The 22,505-nt window shown below is 46.7% G+C and overlaps 1 protein-coding gene across 1 annotated transcript in view; it reads left to right on the top strand.

Annotated features, from left to right (window-relative positions):
* DPP6 (dipeptidyl peptidase like 6) overlaps positions 1-22,505 on the top strand; it is a 715,888-nt gene that overhangs the window by 486,030 nt on the left and 207,353 nt on the right. The window contains exon 6 of the mRNA XM_047097129.1: positions 20,732-20,784. Within this exon, the coding sequence (XP_046953085.1) occupies positions 20,732-20,784 (53 nt within the window). The remainder of the gene's footprint in view (positions 1-20,731; positions 20,785-22,505) is intronic.

Here is a 22,505-nt window from a genome sequence, read left to right on the forward strand (position 1 = left end):
GAAAACAGGGCTCTGCTAATGAGAAGGATGTATGCACAGTACCTCACCTGCTACCGGCAACATGCAAACATGCCCATGGGCGCCCTGACCCACGCTCTCTGGCCAAGGAATATTTTCGACGTGTGGCTGGTGATGGACCAAGAAGCTTAGCACTGTGGGTGGAAAGTCTGGAAAGGTCCTGACAACCTTCAGCGATGAAATGGACAGCAGAGAACCAACGGCGAGCGACCTTCATTTTGTACGAGCTCACGCATATAGATGTGTGGATATGCAGTAGCACTGAACGTTATACTCAGAAAGGGTTGCACGTACCCACTGCGTGTTAGAATCGCTCGGCAGTGATCTAATAAATTAGATGCTCTGATGGTGGGGCCTGCACATCAGTACTTACTCAAAGGTCCCACATAATTCTAAGTGGAGCCGGGTTTGCAAGCCAAGTACCTTGGACACAGGTTCTCAACTGGTGTGCTCCCCTCGGCTGGCTGGCTCACGTATCTGCACCACTTGTCAACATTCACGTTCAAAGCCCCAAGGGTTCTAATGTAGTAAATCTGGGGTGGACCCAGGAATCTGCATTTTTAACAAGCACACTGGATGATTCCAGTGCAAGCGAGTGGTCCACAGGCCACCTCTTGAAAAGCTCTGCTGCAGAACTCAGCTCTTTAGAAGCCTCGAGTTGCCATCTGGTAAGTCCTGAAGACTTGTACTAGCTAATCAACTAAAGTATTTTTAGCTCAGGGAAAAGCTGTACAGAATTCAGCAACACCGTCCAAATATGGAAGGATTCTTCCTTAAATGCTCATTAGAGGACCTGAAGCATATGGCAAACGCATAGTCAGTGGTGACTGATCACTTTTTGATGTCAGCCTGAGCATAATCACCCAGCATCTGAGCGCCAGGCGTTAAAATGCCACCTCCCTCTCTTCTAACCCTGGCTTAAAATTGGTATCAAAGGCAAAACATACTGTGATTCCTCCAGTGTTTTTGGAATTGTCAAAAACAGAAGATATATTTAGAGCCCTTTTGTGTAGAACACAAAATTTCAGTACACACAGAATTGCCAATTAGGATGGGAGGCACATCAACAATCTTAATGACGCAAGGCGGCTGAACTTTTTCCCTCTGCATTACAGGAATCATCTCAAGGATGCCTTTGCTCTGCATGAGTTTTTTTTCTTTTGACACTGCGTGTAGAATCTTCTCTGCGGTGCTAAAAGCAACAACTATTGTCTATCGGCAGTCGGAAGGCACACTCCCTTCCATTCGTTCACGTGCAGTTCGCACCTGTATTTGCAACAATCCCATAGGTAAACGGGTGATCGGGTACAAGTAGGGGCCTCCCTACATTTCAAGAATGACTAAATCTGGCATATGTGATTATTACCATAGTCAGCCTTTGTAATGTCTTCTTGATTGAAATTACCAAATATAATGCCATTGTTACATTATAATTTACTACCCAAGCAGGCACAGAGAAAGTACAGTTATCAATAATTATAAAAGCAGGCATAAAACTGTCTTCCTGGGGCACCTGGGTGGCTCAGTCGGTTAGGCATCCGACATTGGCTCAGGTCACGATCTCACAGTTAGTGAGTTCGAGCCCTGCGTTGGGCTCTGGGCTGACAGCTCAGAGCCTGGAGCCTGCTTCGGATTCTGTGTCTCCTTTTCTCTCTGCCCCTTCCCTGCTCATGCCCTATCTCTCTGTCTCTCTCTCTCTGTCAAAAATAAGTATTTAAAAAAATTAAAGAAATGGTACAGGGGCGCCTGGGTGGCTCAGTCGGTTAAGCGTCCGACTTCAGCTCAGGTCATGATCTCACAGTTTGTGGGTTCGAGCCCCACGTCGGGCTCTGTGCTGATAGCTCAGAGCCTGGAGCCTGCTTCAGATTCTGTCTCCTCTCTCTGCCCCTCCCCTCCCGCCCCGTCTCAAAAATAATAAGTAATTATTTTTTACAAACCTGTCTTCCTACACAGGATAGAGCCACACACCAGATAGTAATATCCCAGATCAGTTTGGTGAATTCCTCCCCATCCATAGTGGCAGATGACTTTACTGAATCACATGAATGCCTTTTTTAAGATCACCTGTACTTTTCCTTAGAATGTCCTCAACTATGAGATGGTCTAAGACCAAGGAATATCGGGACATTCATGGATGAACATACGGTTTACCTTTAGAACCAACAAGTAAATGAAATCCCACCCCATCTGTAGCCCTGTGTTTGTTTGTTTGTTCCCAAGGATAGGCACCTAAATTGAAACAAACAAAAAAAGTTCCCTCTACTTTTTGTCCCTGTCAGGGAAGTTGAGGGTCTGATCTCTTTCGCTTCTCCCAGCAACTACAGCCTGTTGTGGGAGATTGCTGAGAATGTGTCTGTACTGTGTTCACGGCATATTAAAACATTAAATCACACGTCCTCACCCTGTGTGTTCCCAGTCGATCACAGGGCTGTTTCAACATTGTTTCAGGATGTGCTTTCCAGACCTTCATGTACCTCTTCTGACTTGATGAAAAATGGTCTCTCCAGCCCCATAATCATGCCCAAAGCTTCTCTTCCTGCCTTGTGGTCACTGTTCCCCCTCAGCCCTGGTGCCCCCTCTGCTCCCCTCGAGCCAGACACAGAGCACCTGCTGACGAGCATTGCTTGTGACGTCCACCCCGAGGCTTGGGAAAGAGGCACGTGCCGTGTGATGCAAGGACCTAACCTGTGCAAAGATGGTGTGTGTGTGTGTGTGTGGATTCCCGGTGTTTGATTCCTTCTCAGAGACGTGCTCAACATGCTTCCCCACCATTTTCCTTATTTTGTCTGGTTTTAGACTCATCTATCAGCTCCTTGTTGAATTCCTTCTTAAATAAGTGCCTTCCCCTACTTGAACTGAGAAAATAATTTATTATTCTGCCAGCCAGTAGGATCATTCACAAAGGAATGATAACAAGGAAGAACGAATATCCTGGTTTATCTGGAACACATTGTTCCAGACAAAGCTTGTGCTTATTTTCCCAGTGTAACTATCGATCATTCCACTTCTTCTAGCCTCATATTTGGTAATTCCATATCAAGAAGACATTACAGACTGATTATGATGGTAATCACGGCCAGATTGAGCCATTCTGGAAATGTAGGGAGGCCCCTGGTTGTACCTGACTACCTCCGCTTACCTATAGGTTCTGTGCCAGCAGGAGATTGTTGCAGAATGTTCCAGATCTCCAGGTGTGTGTGGTGTCTAACAGGACACACTGAACTTCCTGGAACCACTCCCAGTGGTGATGACACAGGTACTAGCCTGTCGCTCGCAGGTTCGATTCTTCCAGCTGCGGGTAGCTGAGGGGATGGAAAGCGAGCTGCGACCAGAGCAGGAGGACAGTACCAGACGTGGCCTTCTCTTCCGGCCGCGAGCGCACATGTCCTCAGTAGCTGCCCATCTCAGAGGCTGGGAGCATTGGTTTGGCTGCTGGCACGTCAAAGGCCTCTGACACACAAGCAAAGGAGAAAGGCTGGAGTATGGGGGTTCTCGAGAAGCAGAAGCCCTGAGGAGACACGAGCCATCTCTGAGATGGGCAACAGGGAGGAAGCCCACACGTGGCCTCCCATAAAACCTGGCAAGACATGCGTGGGAAACACAGCAACGTGAACGAGAGAACAAAACCTTCAGAAGCGGTCGTGGACGTGAGGAAGCAGGCTGTCAGGATCACCATCAGACTGTGCGGTTTCAGCTGGGGCCGCGCCCGCAAGACGTCGCGCTCAGCTGATGTTTGCTCCTTGGATTCCAGAGTCTTCTCAGGTCGCTTTTATCCCTTTTAGTTAATTGCCTGTCTTACCCACAAAGGGATTTGCTTCAAGGGGTTCTGCGGGTTAAGAATCATAAATGTTGGGGCGCCTGGGTGGCGCAGTCGGTTAAGCGTCCGACTTCAGCCAGGTCACGATCTCGCGGTCCGGGAGTTTGAGCCCCGCGTCGGGCTCTGGGCTGATGGCTCAGAGTCTGGAGCCTGTTTCCGATTCTGTGTCTCCCTCTCTCTCTGCCCCTCCCCCGTTCATGCTCTGTCTCTCTCTGTCCCAAAAATAAATAAACGTTGAAAAAAAAATTTTTTTTTAAAAATAAAAAAATAAAAAAAAAAAAAAAGAATCATAAATGTTTAGCTCAAACAACTTTGGGTACAGAATCCTGGGTTTCTGCTACAGAGGGATGGATTTCAGCTGCCGTAGAAGTCCCTGGATCGGGTGCGACTGGGAGAACACACTTTTGTGGGCCGGTCGGGTTGGTCCCCTGACACTCCACCTCGATGGCACTGGGCTTCTTCAGCACGGGCCACCCTGCTCTGCTCTCATGCTGTCTCCACCGAGATGTGGCTTTCACACTGGGGAGTCTCACAACCATTTGCAGAAAGTCTCCAGCCCCTGCCTGTTCATTTGGCACAAACTGACCGGTACTGACACCCGAGGGATGGTGGCCTGGCCCGTGCACTGCACACAAAGGTCTGTTGCTGCAGTGAGTCAAGGGGGTATTTCTCTTTGTGTTGTGGAGCCTTGAAACTTGCTGGCAACTATGTTGGAGACAACTGTCACCGGGTGCCACTGCTGTGCTCTCGTTCTGATGTGCACCGCGGCAGCCGCCTCTTCACTACATCCAAAGTAATCTGAAAGACATCACTAACGTGATGCTTGGTTTCATTTTTTTAAGTTTTTTTCCCCCAGACTCCCTGAATTATAATTGACATATAACATCGTGTAACTAAGGTGGACAGCATGTTGGTTCAATACACTTACATATCGCCCCACGATTACCACGGCGGCTTTAGCTAACAGCCTTCATCCTGTCACATAAGTACCACTTCTCTCCTGTGGTGAGAACATTTAAGATCTACTCTCTTGGCAACTTTTAAGTGTATAATACGGTATTAACTATAATCACTGTTCTGTATGTTAAACCCCCAGAAAATTTATTCATCTTATAACTGGAGGTTTATGCTCTTTGACCTTAATGTGATATTTAAAAATTTTTTTTTTAATTTTTTTAATGTTTATTTATTTTTGAGACAGAGAGAGACAGAGCATGAACAGGGGAGGGTCAGAGAGAGAGGGAGACACAGAATCTGAAACAGGCTCCAGGCTCTGAGCTGTCAGCACAGAGCCTGACGCGGGGCTCGAACCCATGAACCGTGAGATCATGACTTGAACCTAAGTCAGAGGCTCAACCAACTGAGCCACCCAGGTACCCCAAAAAGGCTTATTTCAAAAAGACAGACAAGGGGCGCCTGGGTGGCGCAGTCGGTTAAGCGTCCGACTTCAGCCAGGTCACGATCTCGCGGTCCGTGAGTTCGAGCCCCGCGTCGGGCTCTGGGCTGATGGCTCAGAGCCTGGAGCCTGTTTCCCATTCTGTGTCTCCCTCTCTCTCTGGCCCTCCCCCGTTCATGCTCTGTCTCTCTCTCTGTCCCAAAAATAAATAAACGTTGAAAAAAAAAAAAATTAAAAAAAAAAAAAAAAAGACAGACAAAAGAAAGTATAAGGAACACAGTTGTGGAGAAGAGGTGTCAGAACTCAGCGCCTGCCCCCAGCGCTGCCCGGGATGGTAGGGTCACTCAAGACCGTGCTCAGACATGATTCGGTCCCCAACTGCTCTGCACACAGATAACTAGACCCCTCGATGGGAACACAGATTCCTTGGCCCCAGCCTGACACAAGGCATCAGGGTGCCCCAAGAAGAAGCCTGTCAAACTCCACATAGATACAAGCACCCTCATCATCAGCGATGTGTGAGAAACACTGGAAAATCTGACAGAGACAGGCACAGGTGGCCAGGGCTGAATATATGCCCCATATTTTACTTTGTAAAGATAGATCCCACCTCGACGAATGGAACAACGTGGACACCACAGTCAGCGATGAAATCACCATTGCATGGATGCCGGGGGGACTTGTGCAGAGTGGACGCACTTATGCACACTTGTGCAGTGTGGCCGTGGATAAATACAAACCAATACCAAGGGGCAGGTCAGTACTTTAAAGGGGAAGAGAAAGTGGTGAGTCAGAAACTGAAAAGGCCGTCTTCAGATCATCCCTGAGAAGTCATGGTCAGGGCAAGAGAACCAGGAAGAAGGCTGGCTTCATGTGGCAGGAGCCATAATGGGCATTCTGTCCCGCAAGTGGGCAGGTATGCCAGCCAGTGGGCCGCAGAGAAGGGCAGGGTGGGTGGTTGAGCCTCCAGGTGCATAGTGGTGAACGAGGTCATCCGGAATCACAGGCACAGAGGAAAGAGGGCCACAAAGACACACAGGTAATGAGGAACTCGGAAAACTCCTTCCCGTCCTGGAGCTCTCTTGCTTCACCCTGGCACATCTTCAGGCAGGGGTGGGGGGGTGGGGGGGCTGAGGGACTCGACATCAGGCAGATAATTAGAAAACAGCAGGAGATGTCTATCATGAGGCTGGCCTGCAGAGGGAACCAGGCTTTCTTTCTATCACTCTGGGGAAGTCGGATGCTTGGCTTCATATTCTTACCAGTGACTTTCAGAAGGAAAGCGGTTACCCAGCTCTAGATTTACTGCCGTTGGAATGGATGCTGGTAGGTCTCTCTCTGGTGCAGACGGTGTAGGAAAGTTTTGGTAATTGACAGACCCTCTGACCTAAATGAGGAAACAGATAGGAGGGGAGGTTATGTGGCAGGTCTCTGTGAGGGGTTGATGAGACCCCTGGACGAGGTTGTAATACCCACCCCTCCATCCACAAGCTTGTTCTTCCAGAGAGAACTAAGGACGTGTGAAAAAACACAACTGCTCTGCTTTGTTTTTACTTCATCAGGTGCCAAAACAATGAATTTTTTCAATGAAAGACCGATGATTGTGAAAATCTGGGTTTATCACGTTTGGGACGTGATGTTCTGAATGCATTGATTACATAGCATTTGTGGGTGGGTGGCGTTGGCACAGCCTCCTTGTATTTGATGATGTGTCTAGACAGTGTGATTTTTCAGCAGTTGAGTCCTGACCACTGTTCCTGTGGTCCTCACTATGTTTTCATGAATCGAAGGAGCCACATTCCAGGAGTGAGGGACGCTGAACCGACACTCTGGAAGGTTCTCCAACATTAAACACATCAGAATCGCCTGGTGGTCTTGTTGAAACATACATGGCAAGAGTTCCCCTCCCAGCTTCTGCAGTTCCGTGGGGTGATTTGTACTTCTAACAAGGTGTCCTGGATGATATTAATGCTGACAGGGAGCATACTTGGTGTAGAGGGATCCTAGGGTCTGCTGTAACAACGTGTAAAAAAAACTGGGTGGCTTAGAACAGCAGAAATTGCTCACAGCTCTGGAAGCCAGAAGTCTGCATTCGGGGTGAGGGCAGGGCCATGACTCTCTGGAGCCTGGAGAGGAGAATCCTTCCTTCCTTCTTCCAGCTGCTGGTGGTAGCTGGCTATCCTTGGCACCCTTCGGCTGACAGACAGACCCATCGCCCAATCCTCTGATTGCACGGTGCTTTCCCCAAGTCTTTCTACAGTCTTCCCTCTGTATGTGTCCGTCTCTTGGTCCAAATTTCCTCTTTTGCTACTACTCATATTGGATGGGCTCTCCACTCCTGATGACCTCGTTTTAACTAGATTACCTCTGTAAAGACCCGGTTTCTATATAAGGTAAAATCTAAGATGAGGACTTCAACATATGAATTTGGGAGGATATAATTCAACCCATTACACTTGGAGGACCCCCTGCCAAATAACCCCCATGCCCAAAAGTTTTTGATTGGGACACATGGTAAGACAGTAAGAAGTACATCTTACATCTTGAGCTAGTGTTCAAATGCACATACAGAACTGAAATGGAATTTTGCAAAATAATACTCTTCCTCTGTTATATACTCGAAAACAGTGTTTTCTTTTTCCTGTTCTATTTCATTTTTTTAATGTTTAGCTCTTTGTTTTGAGAGAGAAAAAGCAGGGGGAGGGACAGAGACAGAGGAGAGAGAGAATCCTAAGCGGGCTCCACACTGTCAGCGTAGAGCCCAATGTGGGGCTCAATCTGATGAACTATGAGATCATTATCTGAGCCAAAATCAAAAGTCAGCTGCTTAACCAACTGAACCACCCAGGCGCTGAGTCTTTTTAACAAGAACATCTTTGCGAAACCAGTGCCTCCTGTGACGCTGTCCACGCATTTATGAAACCAACACTGCCCTGCCCAGGAGCTCGATACAAGCTACTTGGAGTGCCCTGCCTTCTGGGTATCTGGAGCTTCTCCCGAAGCCATGCGGTGTGGTTTCACCACCTACTGCAGACCCTGCCACTGCTGTTAGTGCCCCAGCACAGCCTCTAAACCCCTCTCAGCACAAAGCAGCCTCAGCGGTGCCCACACACGGTAGCCCTTGGGTCTCCGTTCACAGCTCAGCTCCCATAGGAGCCGTGGGACTCAGTGCTTCACTGCCTACCTCCAGGCTGCAGAGTCCTGGTGAGGACCTTGTCTGGGCACCAAGAGTTTGTCCTGACAGCCGCCTCTGTTGAACTTCTCTTGCCATGTGCTTCTTGAGAAACTAACATTGCCCTACTCTGCCCGACATCTCCCAGCCAGGAGTGAAGGGAGCCAGTGGGGCAGAGACCCAGGCGAGGGGCTTTGTGAGAAGCTGCACTTGGCAGGTTATAAATGGCTACTGACTCTCAGGGCACTAACTCCCACCCGGCACATAGGGGTAAGACATGTGCCGACGTGATCGTAGTAACAGATGTGATAAGGAAATGAGAACACTACAAAACGTGCCAGAGAAGCAAGGCAGGGGAGAATGGAACTCTTTGTAGTTCCTGTTGTTGGAAGTGAGTCCAGGGCACTTGACCTTCGGTGTCACGAGAGACCGGGGGTCAGGGTCCCGAAATACTCCATGAGCTGCTGTGGGGGGAGCTGCACGTCACGTGGTACAGACAGTTCCACCTGGGTGTGCTGGACGCAAGCTTGCTTGGCTTCCCCTTGTCACCTCCTTGGGCTTTCCATTCTTTCCATTTTCTCCCTGTCCCCACGACCTGTTTTGGATTCAGTGCTGTTCTCTGAAGCCTTCATTTCAATTGGCTGACCACTGATGCCTTTCAGCAGGTTGGCACAGTGTGGCTCGGGGGTTAATCTTCTCACATCATTCCCATCTTGAGGATCAATCCCTCATGAGGAGAGCCTTCCAGAATGGTAAAGAAAAGGTGCTATAGTGCGGGAGAAGCTTTCTTACCAGCATGTCGTTGTGGAAACAACTTTAAGTAAAATGTGAAAAGACGTGAGCCTCCCACTTCTCCTCCTTTGACAACGTGGGACCTGGGACCCACCAGTTTGCATCTCTGAGCCTCAGTTGCTTAACTTAAAAGATAAAGAGGGGCACCTGGGTGGCACAGTCGGTTAAGCATCCGACTTCGGCTCAGGTCATGGTCTCACGGTTGGTGGGTTCGAGCCCCGCATCCAGCTCTGTGCTGACAGCTCAGGGCTTGGAGCCTGCTTCAGTTTCTGTGTCTCCCTCTCTCTCTGCTCCTCCCCCGCTCATGTTCTGTCTCTCTCTAAAAAATAAATAAAAATTAAGAAAAAAGGTTAAAAAAAAAAGATAAAGAGAAGCCAGTTCAGCCACAGGAGCAGTTGTTGGGAAGGTCAGGTTAAAAGATATAGAAAAATGTTTTGTAAATTTCTAAACACTTACAACAACATCAATAAGATTTATCTCTTTTTGTCTTGCCTCTCTGCAAGGCTGGTCTGACGGGTAGCGTGTCAGATGAGAAAAGGAGGCGTTACACAGAGCAAGAAAAAAAAGAAATGCTGTGTTTTCAAGCAAAATCAGGAGTGAGTCAGCAGAAAGTCCTAGCAGAACAACAAAATAGGAAAGGCAGTGAAGGAGTACGTGGGCTTGCGGGACTGGTATGGACATCCCACACCTTTTTCTCAGTGACCAGCCAATTAGACATAAGGGATGTGACAGAGTTGGGGAGGAAGCCAGCGCACACAGGTGTGTGCCCTTGAAAATCAGTTCGGAAGGAAGTCCTTATCGATCACTTCCTCTGCATCCTTCCATAGCAGCACCAGGGATGAGTTTCATTTGTTTCCGCAAGATGAGCCTCAGACACATGGGCATGCTACTTGAATTGAAATGTCCAAGTGGAGACAGAAGGAAATGATAAAAAAAAAAAAAAAAGAATTACACAGCTATTTCTGGCTGTCAGAGTTGCTCTCGAGATTGATACTTGGAAACATAGAGTCACAACTGACAGCGTTACTATTTGTCTCTGAAGTAGAAGACATTTGTGTCGATGGATCCCCATTTTGAACCAGATTGTTTTATACTCACTACTCACTCACCGCTGAAATTCAAGCATCATATGTGAAGGGCACAGGATGAGAGAAACACTGTCCATTAAATAAGTTAGACAGTGGGGATTGGTCACAAGCGAATGAGCCAGGGTTGGGCGTGGTGTGGAGAGCAGAACGAGACATTTGAAGAGACTGCAGGTTCAGGAGGACGGCACCGTCTCTGCTCTCGCAAATGTAAAAAGTTTTGCAAAAGTGAATTACTGGGACCTTATGAAGATAAAAAGCTTCTGCACAGCAAAGGAAACAACCAACAAAACTAAAAGACAACCAACGGAATGGGAAAAGATATTTGCAAATGACATATCGGACAAAGGGCTAGTATCTAAAATCTATAAAGAGCTCACCAAACTCCACACCCGAAAAACAAATAACCCAGTGAAGAAATGGGCAGAAAACATGAATAGACACTTCTCTAAAGAAGACATCCAGATGGCCAACAGGCACATGAAAAGATGTTCAGCGTCGCTCCTTATCAGGGAAATACAAATCAAAACCACACTCAGGTATCACCTCACGCCAGTCAGAGTGGCCAAAATGAACAAATCAGGAGACTATAGATGCTGGAGAGGATGTGGAGAAACGGGAACCCTCTTGCACTGTTGGTGGGAATGCAAATTGGTGCAGCCGCTCTGGAAAACAGTGTGGAGGTTCCTCAGAAAATTAAAAATAGACCTACCCTATGACCCAGCAATAGCACTGCTAGGAATCTACCCAAGGGATACAGGAGTACTGATGCATAGGGGCACTTGTACCCCAATGTTCATAGCAGCACTCTCAACAATAGCCAAATTATGGAAAGAGCCTAAATGTCCATCAACTGATGAATGGATAAAGAAATTGTGGTTTATATACACAATGGAATACTACGTGGCAATGAGAAAAAATGAAATATGGCCTTTTGTAGCAACGTGGATGGAACTGGAGAGTGTGATGCTAAGTGAAATAAGCCATACAGAGAAAGACAGATACCATATGGTTTCACTCTTATGTGGATCCTGAGAAACTCAACAGGAACCCATGGGGGAGGGGAAGGGAGAAAAAAAAAAAAAAAAGACGTTAGAGTGGGAGAGAGCCAAAGCATAAGAGACTGTTAAAAACTGAGAACAAACTGAGGGTTGATGGGGGGTGGGAGGGAGGGGCGGGTGGGTGATGGGTATTGAGGAGGGCACCTTTTGGGATGAGCACTGGGTGTTGTATGGAAACCAATTTGGCAATAAACTTAAAAAAAAAAAAAAAAAAAAAAAAAAAAAAGTTTTGCGGAAGACGAGTTGAAGGAAAGAAGTTGAGATGTAAGGAGTGAATCCTAAGGATTTTTAATTACTTTTGAATTTTGAAACTGACAACTGTGTTTCCTCCATTTTAAGTCTTGCCTAGATTGTTTCGCTAAATCTTAAGTTCCATCTCGTGGGGGAAGGAAAGGCACCCAACCAGGGAAACACGAGGAACATTGAGTTCCTATTTCCTACTACTTGTCTTATGTCATCGAAGCTAGATATCCGTACTTTTACTATTTCAGTCGTACTTAGTTCTTTGTGGTCCTCTAAAAAACATTTTTTAAAAATTATTACAAGAAGAGGTTTAACTTCATGGAAATGATATAAAATAAGTTGGCAAGGTTTGTGGAAGTGTGTGCCAAATGTAGTCATTAGAACGTGAACATGGGGCGATCATGACCTTCCTGAGACAAGAAGCTGCGTCTCTGGGAAGGATCGGTTCATTCAGGAAAGTTTCTGTCATCACTCACTCCAACACCAAGGCTTGTAATTCTCTGAACCGTTAGCCTTACGGGTGGGAACAGAGACCAGGCAGGAATTTAGATACTTTGGGAAGATGCTGGGTCACTGGAGTAGTGCCTGATGAAATCCGTGAACAAGACAGGAGATGGGAAATCAAGCAGGGGCTTGGGGGTGAGGGTGGAAATAGGATTAAGAGAACACTTGTTGGGGCGTCTGGGTGGTTCAGTCGGTTGAGCGGCCGACTTCAGCTCAGGTCATGATCTCACACTCCATGAGTTCCAGCCCCGCGTCAGGCTCTGTGCTGACAGCTCAGAGCCTGGATCCTGCTTTGGATTCTGTGTCTCCCTCTCTCTCTGCCCCTCCCCCACTCATGCTCTGTCTCTCTCTGTCTCAAAAATAAATTTAAAAAAACATTAAAAAAAAAAAAAGAGAACACTTGTTGTGATAAGCACTGAGTACTGTGAAGAATTGCGGAATCACTGTGCTGACCTGCTCACACTTTCATGCTCACAACAGACCTGCTCACACTTTCATGAAGCTCTTTAAAACCTTAAAGACAGTCTTCCACGTCTCCTGAGTTTCTCGTCCGGGCAGACCACCTGCTATTGCCCCGGGTGACTTTCTTGCCAAACTCCAGCCAACCTGGTCATATTCTCGTTTTCTCTAGAATATTTGGGCTTATTTGTCTCACTTCTAAGAAAAAAGTGACACCCTCCACTGGATTCCATTCTCCAAATTTAAGGGGAAGAGTTTCTAGACAAGATACTGGTAATTTCTTCCCAGAAAGGCCTTACAAACTGGTTAGTTCTTGTCTCAACCACATTATTAAAGATGTGCTCGTTTATTTTTTTTTTTCTTCAAAGAAGGACTCAGGAGGCTTTGTCCTTTTTTTTAAATTTTTTTTATTTTTTAACGTTTATTTATTTATTTTTTGAGAGACAGAGACAGAGCATGTGCAGGGGAGGGGAAGAGAGAGGGAGACACAGAATCCGAAGCAGGCTCCAGGCTCTGGGCTGTCAGCACACAGCCCGACGCGGGGCTCGAACCCACAAACCGCAAGATCATGACCTGAGCCGAAGTGGACGCTTAACCAACTGAGCCCCCAGGCGCCCCTCAGGAGTCTTTGTCCTGACGAGCCACCTGATAATTAGCCATTCCATAGAGTCCTGGAGGGCTTCTCAGAAGTCCGGGAGCTGCCACGTGGTGGGGAGATCATGGTAATGGATGGTGATAATGGATAGAAATAAGTATGAAAAGCCAGGATTGCCGGTGTTTTGGAAGAATGTGTCAAGACCAAGATTTAGGCACACACAGTGGAAATGTGGCCATTCGTGAAGTATTTTTGAAAAAATGGGGCATGAGTTTCTCATCCCTTCCGCTCCCCACATCAACTGAAGGGGGGGCCACCCAGGTTCAGAATTAAGTGTTTGATCACTACTGCCTTCTTAAAGGTTATTAGGACACAAGGGGCGCCTGGGCGGCTCAGTCGGTTGAGCGTCTGACTTTGGCTCAGGTCATGATCTCATAGTTCGCGGGTCTGAGCCCCGTGCCGCGCTCTGCGCTGACAGCTTGGAGCCTGGAGCCTGCTTCGGATTCTGTGTCTCCTTCTCTCTCTGCCCCTCCCTTGCTCATACTCTGTCTGTCTCTCTCTCTAAAAATAAATACACATTAAAAATTTTTTTAAAAGTTATCAGGACACCAGGACACGTTGGATAGGTCTGTTACCTTGACTGTGAACTTGGTGTCACAGATGTTCACATGTGTCTGAACTCATCAAACTGTACACACGAGATATGGGCTGTTCTTTGTATATCAGTTGTACCCCCGTAAAGCTGTTTTTAAAAGGGTTCTGAGGGAACAAAAGGAACGTTTACAGGACATTAGCTTCATGAAGTACTTGTCATGGTCCACAAAACCCTGGCTTGAAGTTTGCAGGCAGATTGCTTGCTCTTTCCCAGAGGACAGACCGCTGTGTTGGTTCCCAGTAGAACCGGGAATCACTGTGGCAGATGGAACCAAATGGAATTTCCTCTTCTTTTGGTAACAGAACCCTCAACATTGTGAGGAGACAGACCCCCTGAGTAAACCTTTCATTTTCTGCAATCCTAACACCAAGACATCTCACGTTTTCCAGCTTCCAGTTTTTCGCCTCCTTCAGGTTTTTGGTTTTTCACTCGTCATCACTGATGTCACATGCAGGTAATTTTTCTTCTATTTTTTTCCTTATCATCCAGTTCCCAAATCTCGCTTTCTTTTCCCTGCCCGATCTTTTTCCTGTGTTCATCTTTCCCGGTTCCCAGTACTTTTAGCCTTCATTCACTCCTTACCGGATCTTGGTTCTTTAACCATGTGTCCCAGCCATGGTGGTCTTGACCCTAACTCAGGAGAATCTTACTCTGAGCTCATCCACACCCTCCAGTACATTTAATCCCCTCTATGAATAGAATGTGGGAAGCGGAGGGGGGAGGCGCAGGAGGCTGGCCGGCCAACTGGAAGATCACTGCGGTTACACAGACATCCAAAACCAGGGCAGTGTTACTGAGGGTAGAAAATGTGGTGTGAATTTAAGAGACATTCCAAAGTTACCAAGCCCGGTGACACTTGGAAACCCATTGTACATGGACAGTAAAAAATAACAGTAATAATAAAATAAATAAGGAATTAGGAATACTTGAAGCTAATGCCAATGTTTTTCTATTCAGAGACCATCTTTAGCCGGTCTCTGCTGTAAAGTCTCTAAAGAGACTTCTTTAGCAAGAAAATGGTTTATTTGGCTTCTAAACTGTTACATTTGGGAGGCAAGTTTTGGATAAAAAATAGCCATGCAGAAAGGTCCAAAGCAGGCTAAAAATAGGAGCCTCAAACTCAAAAGATAGGTCAAGCATAAAAATGTAAATTCAGTAAAAAGCTGCATAAGAAAGGAATGAATGGGATCTACCAGACCAGAGGTGTAGACCAGCAAGGTGAAAAACAGCAAAGGGGGGGCAGGTCTGGTGCCTGCATCCGTTGAAGGTGTCTGCAGCAGCAGGAGAGAAAGGCAAGGTCCTGGAGGCAGTGACCTGTCACAGAAGGAAGAACAGAAAGCGGTTCCTGTCACCTTTATCACCCACTGCACAGACATGGAGCAGACTGGACATTGAGCTGACGCCATCATGTCTGGCAGCTGGAAATGAGCTTAGAGATCGCAGTTTGAGAATGTTAGAAGTGCACCGGTTACAAGTGCACGGAAGGTGAGGCCCCACAGACTTTTCTCATGCAGCGCAATGATAGTTAAAAAGAAGGAGTCGTTCAGGGAGGATATGACCAGGGATTTTTATTTTTAATGGGGGAGATTTCGAGTTATGTTTGCAGATTTGGGAGACAAAACAACAAAGGGAGAGATGAAGCATGTAAGGTGGGGTCTTTTATGAAACCTGTAAGGCAGGAGTCCCTAAAGTCCAACAGGAAGCAGAAGGGAACGGGTTGAGAGCTGAGGTTAGTCTTGGAAAGGGTAGCTTCTTTGTGCAGGAGAGGAAAGATGGAGGAGAGGTCCGCAGTAAGGCCATCGCAGTGAAGAATGGGCAGTGGATTTGGGAAGGACTGAAGAAGTCCATTCAGCACCATTTGAGGATGGATTGAACTGGAGCAGAAGTTCAAGGGAGACCAAGAATGGAGTCAAGGAAGACTACGTTTTTAGCTCAGTTTACTGAGTGGATGATGAAACCACCAACTCAGATGGGACATATCAAAGGAGAACTAGGTTTTAAGGATCGTTGAAGAGTTTATTTTGGAGAATATTGAGGTTTTGGTCCTTGTGAGGCATGAGGTAGGGATGCCTAGGTGGAAGTGTGGTTTAAAACTACAGGAGTAGATGATTTCATAGAGGAAGAGGATGGAAAGTGAGTCTGCATGAGTGTGCACAATGGGTCATGAGTGTCAGCACTGAGGCTGAGGTAGGGAAGACCACAGACAACAAGTATGGCTCCGCGGGAGCGATGGAGGGCAGAGGGGATGACCTGTGGGCAGGTGTTTCGAAACTAGAAGAAGCAAACCAAATGTGAACTTCTCCCAGGAAGAACCTTCGACTGGTTATATTTATTCCAATTTTTGGATGCCCGTATCAACCATTTTTCATGACATATCAGAAAGAAAATTTGCTGAAATTGCTTTCCCATCTTGTGAATCGCATTTTGGGTAACAGGTTTTTATATATTCATTTTCCACGGGGAATTTGATAGTGTAGGAAGAAACCAAAATAACTCAAATCCATGAACTCCCAAAAGTGCGCTCTTAGAAAAATAACCAGATGTGTTCTTACCAACTTCCAGCCCTGTACTTTTTTCCATGATCAGAAGTATTAAGAGTCTATTTTAAAGAAAGAAACATAAACACAACAGAGAGAGCAGAAAAAAAAAGAAAAAGAAAGACTTTCTAAGGAACAAATTCTTCCAGTGACATGTCGCTTTTTTTTTATTCCTTTCAAGATCAGGCATTTTCTCTTTAAAGAGTAGTTTTCTTTTGTGCCCGTGGTTCTCTTGGCTCTGGGCTGAGAGAACACTTTGTGGAAGAGAGTGATATTTGATTGTTCCATCTTAGAAGGTTGTGACATGGCCCTCCCTCGTCCATCCTTTTGTAAGAGCAGCTCTTCAGTCCTAAGTGCACTTTCTTTCCTAAGGGTCCCACTTGTGCTAACCTTCCCCCCAGACAGCTTCTGTCACGTGCGTGCTTGGCACATCCAGATTTTACCTGTCTCTCCTACATCCTCTCCAATTTTTTTTTAAATTAGAGCCTTTCTTTTAAAAAATTGCTTTTATCTATTTATTTTTAGAGAGAATGAGAGCATGAGAGCATGAGCAGGGGAGAGGCAGAGAGAAGGAGGGAGAGAATTCCAAGCAGTCTCCATGCCATCAGCACAGAGCCAGACACAGGGCTCGAACTCACAGACTGTGAGATCATTACCTGAGGTGAAATCGAGAGTCAGATGCTTAACTGACTGAGACATCCAAACACTCCATTTTTGTTTCCGTCTTTCTAATTAGTGATTTGGTATTCCAGATATTTTACCACATTTTCTGTCCACACATGCTTTTTTTTTTCTTTTAACCCAACAGTACAGGCATAGAATTGAGAATGGGTAATTCTCTCATTTTCTTCTTACCATTGACCTTATGAGGTTATTTCAGTTCAGTCTCCTTTTTTCTCATTGGTCCCAGTCAGAAGATACTCCCAGGGCTGAATTTCAGAGGCAGAGGCATGTTTAAAGAGGCATGTGAAGACCAACTTTGGGTGTTTGTGTGAGAATGGCATAACCGGGGAGTGAATGGAAATCACCGTGTCCAGATGGATTAAAGAAATAGTCCTGGGGCTGCTGGGTGGCTCAGTCGGTTAAGTCAGTCACAGTCCGACCCTGATTAATGTTATGATCTCGCTGTTTGTGGGTTCAAGCCCAGCATCAGCACAGAGCCCGCTTCAGATCCTCTGTCTCCCTCTCTCTCTGCCCCTCCTCTGCTGACATTCTCTCTCTCTCTCTCTCAAAAATAAACATTTTTTTAAGAAAGGAATAGTCCTTCAACCATGAAGTTTTGCATGGTCATTGTATCAGTTGGGATCCTGGATTCTTCAGTTGACAGCCATCAACTTGGACTTGTAACTTGAGAGTTAAGAGATATGCCCTTTGTTCAGACAGTTTCCAACACAGTGATCAGAGAGACAGACCTCAGCTCATACCTTGCTTGAGCTTGATTTGAATTCTTTAAGATTCGATTTTCCTGTCTTCAGAATAGGGTGCTAATGCCTATTCACAGAAATTGAGTGACTTCAGTATTCCGAGGGGCTGGCACACCACCTGATGGGTAGGACATGCTCCATGAACACTAGCCACTCACCTTCCACTTCCTCAGCCTCACCCTCATCATCACTTCTGACACTTTGGGCTGCCCTGTACAGTAATGTCAAAGATGTCCTTCAAGTGTTTGGTCTACGAGTGATCTTACCCAGCCCCTCACTTCTGTACTGAAACTGATTTGATAAGGGATTTGTTTTTCTGTTTGTTTTGAAAGTTGCCGGAGGTTTATAGGAGGGAATCCAGTAACTTAGAAGTCTGTACCTATCTGATGGAATAGTTACCCTTTTTCCTCTGGATTTAAACTAGATCTGTCACTTCTGTATGGCTGTATAAGAACTGAGCAGCTTAAGACAACCAACATTTATTATCTTGAAGTTACTGTGGGTCAGGAATCCAAGACCTTCTCTTCTGAGTGGTTCTGGGTCATGGTCTGTCATGAATGTCAGCCGGGGCAGCATCATCTGAAGGCTAGACTGGGGACGAAGACTGCACGTCCAAGCTCCCTCATGTGGCTGTTGGCAAGATGCCCCAGCTCCTCGTTGGCTGTTGGTGATCTGTTGGAGAGGAAACTTGGTTGCTCACCACGTGACCTCTCCCAAGGGCTGCTTGTTCTTAATGGCATGGTGCTGTCTTCCCCCAGAGCAATGACCTGAAAGAGAGCCAGCAGGAAGTCAGGATTCCTTTGACAGCCTGGTCGCTGAAGTCTCATACCATCATTTCTGCTGCCTCTATATGATAGAGTCCCAGAATTAGGCTCCACCCCTTCTTCCCCCTCCTCCTCCTTACTGCCTCCACTCCTCCCCTCCCCCTCCTTTTCCTCTCTCCCCTGCCCTTGCCTACCTCACTTTCCTATCTTAACAAACAAAGGTTACCTTTTGCCTGCCTGGGGTCACCATGACAATAGAGTGAGATTAAACAGAATGAGCAGGTGCCTCCGGAGTTTAGGAGTGCCGTGTGGCACAGGGCCCATGTGCTGTGACTGCAGAGAATTGCATTGTGTCTGTCGAGCTTCTGTTCTTGCATCTGAGGAAGCTCATCCAGCTCAGAGGCAGTGTAGTCAAAGCACAGGGTCCTTTGGTGGGCGCTGTCTGGGCAGTGATCTCCTTGGGACACGGCCCTCCCTTCTCTCCTGGGGAAGCAGTGTCACTTCAGAAATAGCAGAGCTGGCTTCCTCTGCTCCTTATCAGTCGCCCCGCAGGTCCGTGAAGTTCTCCTGCACAGTCGTGTGCCTGCTGGCTATTTATTCATAACCAAAGCAGTATTTGGACACGTTTCCCAGTCAGATGCCACCCACTGTCCCCAGCAGGCCACCTCACATCCCATCATTCTGGTGCCAGATCCTTGAGATCTTCAGAAGCAAAAGATCTTCTGGGCTTAAAGGCTGTTGTTTACTTTTGTATCTGGATTCCTTTTCTCCAAGCAACTGCAATCCACCATGATTGTCTGGAAGTTAATCCGGGGGCCCCAACAAGGCAGGGGGTTGGTGAGCTTAGCACAGTCCTGCCTGTTCTCTTTGGCAGGCTCACTCTGTCCTCAGCACCCCAATATATTCCTCTACTTTATGTGCTTCATGATGGATCTGTCTTCCTTGGCCTGCACATTCCTCACTGATTATCTTTAGAAAGATGGTTTGTGGGGCGCCTGGGGGCTCAGTCAGCTGAGCGTCTGACTTCAGCTCAGGTCATGATCTCGCAGTTCATGGGTTCAAGCCCTGCATCGGGCTCTGTGCTGACAGCTCAGAGCCTGGAACCTGCTTCTGTGTCTCCCTCTCTCTCTGCCCCTCTACCACTCACACTCCCTCTCCCTGTCTTGAAAATAAACATTAAAAAAAAAGTGGTTTCTTTTTTCTTTTTACACTTTCTTTATTTAAGTAATCTCTACTCCCCACGTGGGGCTTAAACTCACAACCCCAAGATCAAGAGTCACACGCCCCTCTGACCGAGCCAGCCCAGCGCCCCTAGGAAGGTGGTTTTAAATGCTGGTCGCTGAATGTTTACCCACACAGAGTGTTGACTCTCAGAAAGTACACAGGTAGAAGAAAGGGACTACGGTACCTCCTTGCTTCAACCCTGCAGAGTAACCCATCACATCCCAACGCTGGGGAGGCTCTCTGTCCAGAAAGCAGGAGGTGAATGCCGAGACTTCCTGCATTGTGTGTTGTCCATTCTCTTGGTCATTCCTTGCATTCCTTTCATTGCATTTATGGGTCGGGAAATCCTCTCCTGGCTCAAGAGTTTAAGAGAGGCTGCAGGTTGGGGCTTATAGGAGTTTGGAGACAGAGTTTTGCTTATTGCCTTAGTTTTAAAAGCCATTCTCCCTCTTGCATTGAGTTCTTAATTTGCTGACCCCTCTCCGAAGCTGAAAGGTGCACATCACATTCTACAGCAGGACAGGGGGCTGCCCAGTGAAGGCTGTGTTGGCGTCTGTATTCACTGAGGATACACGATGGAATGTGCCGTCATTTACAGGGAAGTCCTACGCTACAAGGGTCTCACGGTCCCGTTGGGTCCAGCTGACTGACTGCCTCTGGTGACCTCATTCACGCTGTACTGCACGTAGTTGAGCTGGAAATCTGTGCCCCTGATTTAATCACAAAAACCAGCTGATTATGGGGATAATATCGAGCCTCTGGCTGCCCTGTAAACAATGTGCAAATGACAAAAGTAAAATAAACAAGATGTGCACATTAACTTCCTAAGTAAATTAAAGATGTTGCCTCCAGGTCTCCTGATTAACTCCTTTTCGTCCCCCTAATGTTTTTGAGGATTCACAGTTTTCTGAAAAATATCACAGTCACAGCCTTTGTCTCAATGCTTGCTTTGTTTTCTCTTCTTTTTCTGTCTTGTCTGTTTCAGATATACCAGCACTCCTACACTGGATACTATGTCCTGAGCAAAATTCCTCATGGGTAAGATTGTCCTTTCATTTTCTTTTAATGAGAAATATTCAGAACAAAGAAGGCGTAGAACACTGAATAGTAGCTTCGTTCATGGAATTAAGGGCAGGTGATGGGACAGCTCGATTTTGACAGTGCAGCATCCTGACGTGTGGCCTCTGTGGCTCCTCCCTGGCTAACTACATCAAGGGTCTCAGGGGTGACATGAGTCCAGTTACTTGCCGTTTGTAAAGCCCCCATCGTAGGACAACTCCACCTGTCTCCTGCTCTGGTTCCCGAGGTCCATGTCAAGGTCGTGCAGGGCGGACTTTCCCCTGTGCCTTGCAACCTCCCAGGCACAGTGAATGGCCCTCGGACTCCCACAAGAGTTCCGGTTATATCCAAAATAGAGGGGCACCCCTAAACTTACCTGGTCTCACGAAAATGCATGATTTGCGACCCAGAAGTGTGTGTGGGAAGGAGGGACACGAGCACATGCCTGATACCCACGCACAACACAGGGGTGCCCTATCGGGAGCTCGTCTCCAGAGTCCAAAGGCAGGAAGGACACTGGTTAAAGTCTGCCGAAGCCATTTGTTGAGTCAGACACATGGCGAAACAGCTCCAGAGCTAGCAAGAAGAGGCAAGGATGCCTTTTTATTTCTCTCCCTTCCTCCGTCCTCCTGTGTCGTCACCTCCCCTGCCCCCAGACTCTTGTTCCCCGCCTCAGCCTCTCCTTCACTCCCCCGGGGCTCCTCTCGCTGTGCTTGGGAAAGGGGAGGGGCTCAGGAAGTGTTCAAAGAAATTGAACTGTGCTGCTGCCCATGTTGCGTGCATTGCCTCTGAATATGTAGGGGAGGCATCCTAATTTTCCTGACTTGAGCACACAGGAATTGCTGAAAAGTTTCATAAGAGAGCATCAATCAACAGCATGAATGTTTCCAGTCTGCTTTCTACTCCATTTCTGTAGAATGTGGGCATCTCCTTGGAAAACAAACATGGAGAAAATAATTTCATTTGGACTTCAGACAAATGAGAGTTGTGTGTAGATCCAACGCAACGTGAGATTCATAGTTTCTGGTGGGCTGTTAGACAAATCAAGCTCAAAGAAACTGAAGGCGAACCACTGTGGTAAAAATTAAGTGTGTAGGAATTTTTCATTTAAAGCCTATTTTAAAGATAAACTCAGATGTTTTCCACTGAGGAGGAATTATTCTATCATTTTTCCAAGCAGATGCGCATCTTCAAAGGTCACAGTAGTCAAGGGTGTAATTATGCCATGAGATTTAGGTACCCCTTGTAGGACGATAGAATGTATTCTAGATGATGAATATTTCATTCCATCTTATATAAATTTGTAAGACTCAAAACTCGAAAAGCATTTTATGCTTAACACTTTGTGTTAATACTTTACTGCATCGGTCAGAATTTAGAAATAGATTTGGAGTCTGTACAAGGTTCAGCCAGACCAGCGACAAACCAGAGGAGGAGATAGTCTGTGTTGATGACTTTGTTTCACGTTGATGACTTTGTTTCGTGTTGATGATGATGATACCCCCCCGTAGGGATTGTCAACACATAATGTACGGTCTTCAATATTTTAAAAACAATCACAGTAATAATAATTGCTGTCGTTTATAGATTGACTTCTGTGCGCCTTTACTCTAACACAACAGCCTGCAAGAAAAGCACTTTTCTTTGAGAGAGAGGAGAGAAAAGGGCAGAGAAAGAAAGAGAGAGAGAGAGAGAGAGAG

The sequence above is a fragment of the Lynx rufus genome, unplaced genomic scaffold (assembly GCF_022079265.1).
Source record: "Lynx rufus isolate CCGP_SWC_20201006 ecotype Redwood Valley unplaced genomic scaffold, mLynRuf1.p SCAF_4, whole genome shotgun sequence".
NCBI classification, from domain to species: Eukaryota; Metazoa; Chordata; class Mammalia; order Carnivora; family Felidae; genus Lynx; species Lynx rufus.